Raw genomic sequence first — 2,880 nt, 5'->3', positions numbered from 1 at the left:
CATATCAAACCTCAATCAAACGAGAATTTTGATTCTTCCCTTTTAACCAACAACAACAGGACTCCCCTCGATTTTCTCTCCTTTAACGATATTAGATTTCTTCTTAGTAGAAGCCTCCCCTATTTGGGTATGTGCGCCTCAACAAAATTATCATAAGAAAAACCATCATTTAATTTCATTTTTTCTTTCCATTTCCCTTTTTTGGTGATAGATTTCAACCCTATTTTTGAAGTTTTAGGGCTTGTAATTTAAACTTTTTTACACAAGGAGATGGAGAAGATGAAGAACGAGTTATATTTAGAAAATTGTAGAAAAAAAGAGAGACAAAAAAAATTGGGGCTGATTCTTCAATAGCAGTTGAAGATTGTGATATTTTAATTTTTTTTTGTTTTTGGAGATATTTCTTCTTTAAATCATCATGTGAGGAAGTTTAAATATGTAGCTGAAAATGAAAAGAAGAAGAAGAAGAAGAAAAGAAATTGAAAAGATAAGTTGGTTGAGTAAAAAAATTTGAATTGTAATAAAAGTTAATTTTTTTTATTTTTGATGTAAAAATTCGTAAAAAAAAACTGTGTTTTGGTGTCAATTACAAATAGGTCAATTTGACGATTAAAAGGTATACTGTTGATAACTTAATATGATGGACACTTCCATCAAGAAAACATATAATAACATGGGATACGCATATACGGGGTAGCTTGTCATCCAATCAAAAAAAAGAAAAAGAATCAATCTGAAAAACTTGAGCCCGAATAAATGGTGCTATTACTGCCTTGCTCTAGCTGTAAAGGCTTCAAAACAAGTTCCCATAAAATAAAACGAGAAAAGAATAAAAGAAAAAGAGCCGCCAATTTTTTTTTGTTTGAAACAGCCGCATCGAGCCCCATAATAAAGCCTTCTCTTCAGTTTCCAAGTTCCAAATAAGTTCCCATATAAAATTAGAGAAAGAAAATTAAAACGTTAAACGCAAATGGAACAAAAAATAACACAAACCCAGATCGAGCACGTTGTAGAAGTACCCAATGAGTTAGAAAAACCGAAGCCTAATAACATCATCACTACCAACAAGAGGTTGACACGGTCAACAACAATCTTAACCAGATCTCATGCTGGTTACTTTCGGATAAGTCTCTCTCTAAGCAGCCAAGCCTTGTTATGGAAAATCTTACTAGAGCAAAACGACGACGTTCATTCTTTACAACGAGTATTATTCCACATGGTACCCTCCTCCAGCAGGGTCTTCATTATTCTTCTATGGTCTTCAGCCCTTTTCACGTTACTATCTCAATCACTTCTCTACCTCCTCAGATGTTTTCTTCATTTCGAAATTGTCAAAGCCGAGTTCTTACACCATGTGGGGGTTAACTACCTATTTGCTCCCTGGATTTCTTGGCTTCTCTTGCTTCAATCCTCACCGTTCATCAAGCCAAATGAGAATTTGTATTACTACTACTACCTAGTGTTTTGGTGGGTGTTGGTAATCCCAATAGTAATACTCGATATTAAGATCTATGGCCAGTGGTTCACTACCAAAGGGAAGAGGTTTCTATCAACGGTAGCCAACCCTTCGAGCCAGCTGTCGGTGATAGGGAACTTGGTGGCGGCTCGAGCCGCGGCGCAAATGGGGTGGATTGAGTGCGGTTTGTGCATGTTTTCGTTAGGCATGGCTCACTATTTGGTCCTATTCGTTACGCTTTATCAAAGGTTTTGTGGAGATAACGCTCTCCCGGTGATGTTGAAGCCGGTGTTTTTCTTGTTCATTGGTGCTCCTAGCATGGGAAGCTTGGCTTGGGCCTCCATTTGTGGAAAGTTTGACTATACTTCCAAGATGCTATTCTTCCTCTCTCTTTTTCTTTTTATGTCATTGGTACGTTAATTATATATATAATTACTATATTATTCATAAATGTGAATGTGATCATCTATATGTGTCTGCTATTTTAATAACTTTTTTTTTTCTTTGCTTGGGTTATTTTAATAACTTTGAATAAGTGAATTGATGGTACAACAGGTTTCAAGACCGACATTGTTCAAGAAATCAATGAGGAAATTCAATGTGGCATGGTGGGCTTACTCATTTCCTTTGACTTTGTTGGCCTTAGCAGCGACGGAGTATGGTGAGGAGGTGAAGAGTGGGATATCAGATGCATTAATGCTAGTTTTATCAGCACTCTCTTCTTTGGTGTGTCTAATCTTATTAGTAATTACAGTCATCAAGCAATTGCTTTCCAACAACATTTTATTACTCAATTAACAAGAATTGCTTCTATTATTTCCGTTACTATATATTTGTCCCTACTGTCAAAAAGTAGTTACAGTTATAATGTTAGTTTCGTCTCCTTGTTCTTGTTATTAACTAATTCACAAATTAAGACTAATTAGTTAATTAAGTCAGTTTAATTGATCTTTGGTCACAACCTATATATAGAATATAGGCTGGTTTTATTCTGTTTTTTATTCATGTAATTTCATTCATTCAATTTACTCAATAAAATGTTTCTCTCGTCTTCTTTCTAATCCATACTATGGTATCAGAGCGGGAAAGAAAAGCTTTCTCTAGATCTTGATTCTTCTTCGACATGTTCGTCGTGTTTTTTTGTTTTCTTCTCTGGCGAACTCCTAAACCAGAGCTGGTGCCTCGATCAGCTTTGTGCTTTCCTCTCTTGTTCTTTAGATCAGTATTTTCTTGCCTAATCTTTCTCTGTTTCAAAGATGTCGAATGACGATCAATCTAGTTCTGTGGTCATATGTGAAGTCTACGAATCTAACTAATCAAAGAAGCTAGATTCAGTAGATGATGTAGCAAAGAAACCCCCTCGAAGATCTTTCTGACCCTTCACTAGTACAAAAATATGGTTTTTCTCGACGTTTTTGAATAGT

General features: G+C 35.5%; 1 protein-coding gene across 1 annotated transcript; it reads left to right on the top strand.

Annotated features, from left to right (window-relative positions):
* Positions 1-878: 878 nt before the first annotated feature.
* Positions 879-2,543, top strand: LOC115700252 (S-type anion channel SLAH1-like). The gene is made up of 2 exons (XM_030627820.2): positions 879-1,867; positions 2,012-2,543. Exons 1-2 carry the CDS (start codon positions 971-973, stop codon positions 2,252-2,254), a joined length of 1,140 nt encoding a protein of 379 aa, XP_030483680.2. The 5' UTR covers positions 879-970; the 3' UTR covers positions 2,255-2,543.
* Positions 2,544-2,880: the final 337 nt, after the last annotated feature.

The sequence above is a fragment of the Cannabis sativa genome, chromosome 8, assembly GCF_029168945.1.
Source record: "Cannabis sativa cultivar Pink pepper isolate KNU-18-1 chromosome 8, ASM2916894v1, whole genome shotgun sequence".
NCBI classification, from domain to species: domain Eukaryota; kingdom Viridiplantae; phylum Streptophyta; class Magnoliopsida; order Rosales; family Cannabaceae; genus Cannabis; species Cannabis sativa.
This window is presented reverse-complemented; position numbering and strand designations above follow the sequence as displayed.

What these genes read in the sequence shown, in the direction of transcription:
- LOC115700252 (XM_030627820.2), top strand. Translation starts at nt 971, where the DNA reads ATGGAACAAAAAATAACACAAACCCAGATCGAGCACGTTGTAGAAGTA. An exon ending in TTTTTCTTTTTATGTCATTG is followed by an intron (nt 1,868 to 2,011) that starts GTACGTTAATTA and finishes ATGGTACAACAG; the next exon opens with GTTTCAAGACCGACATTGTT.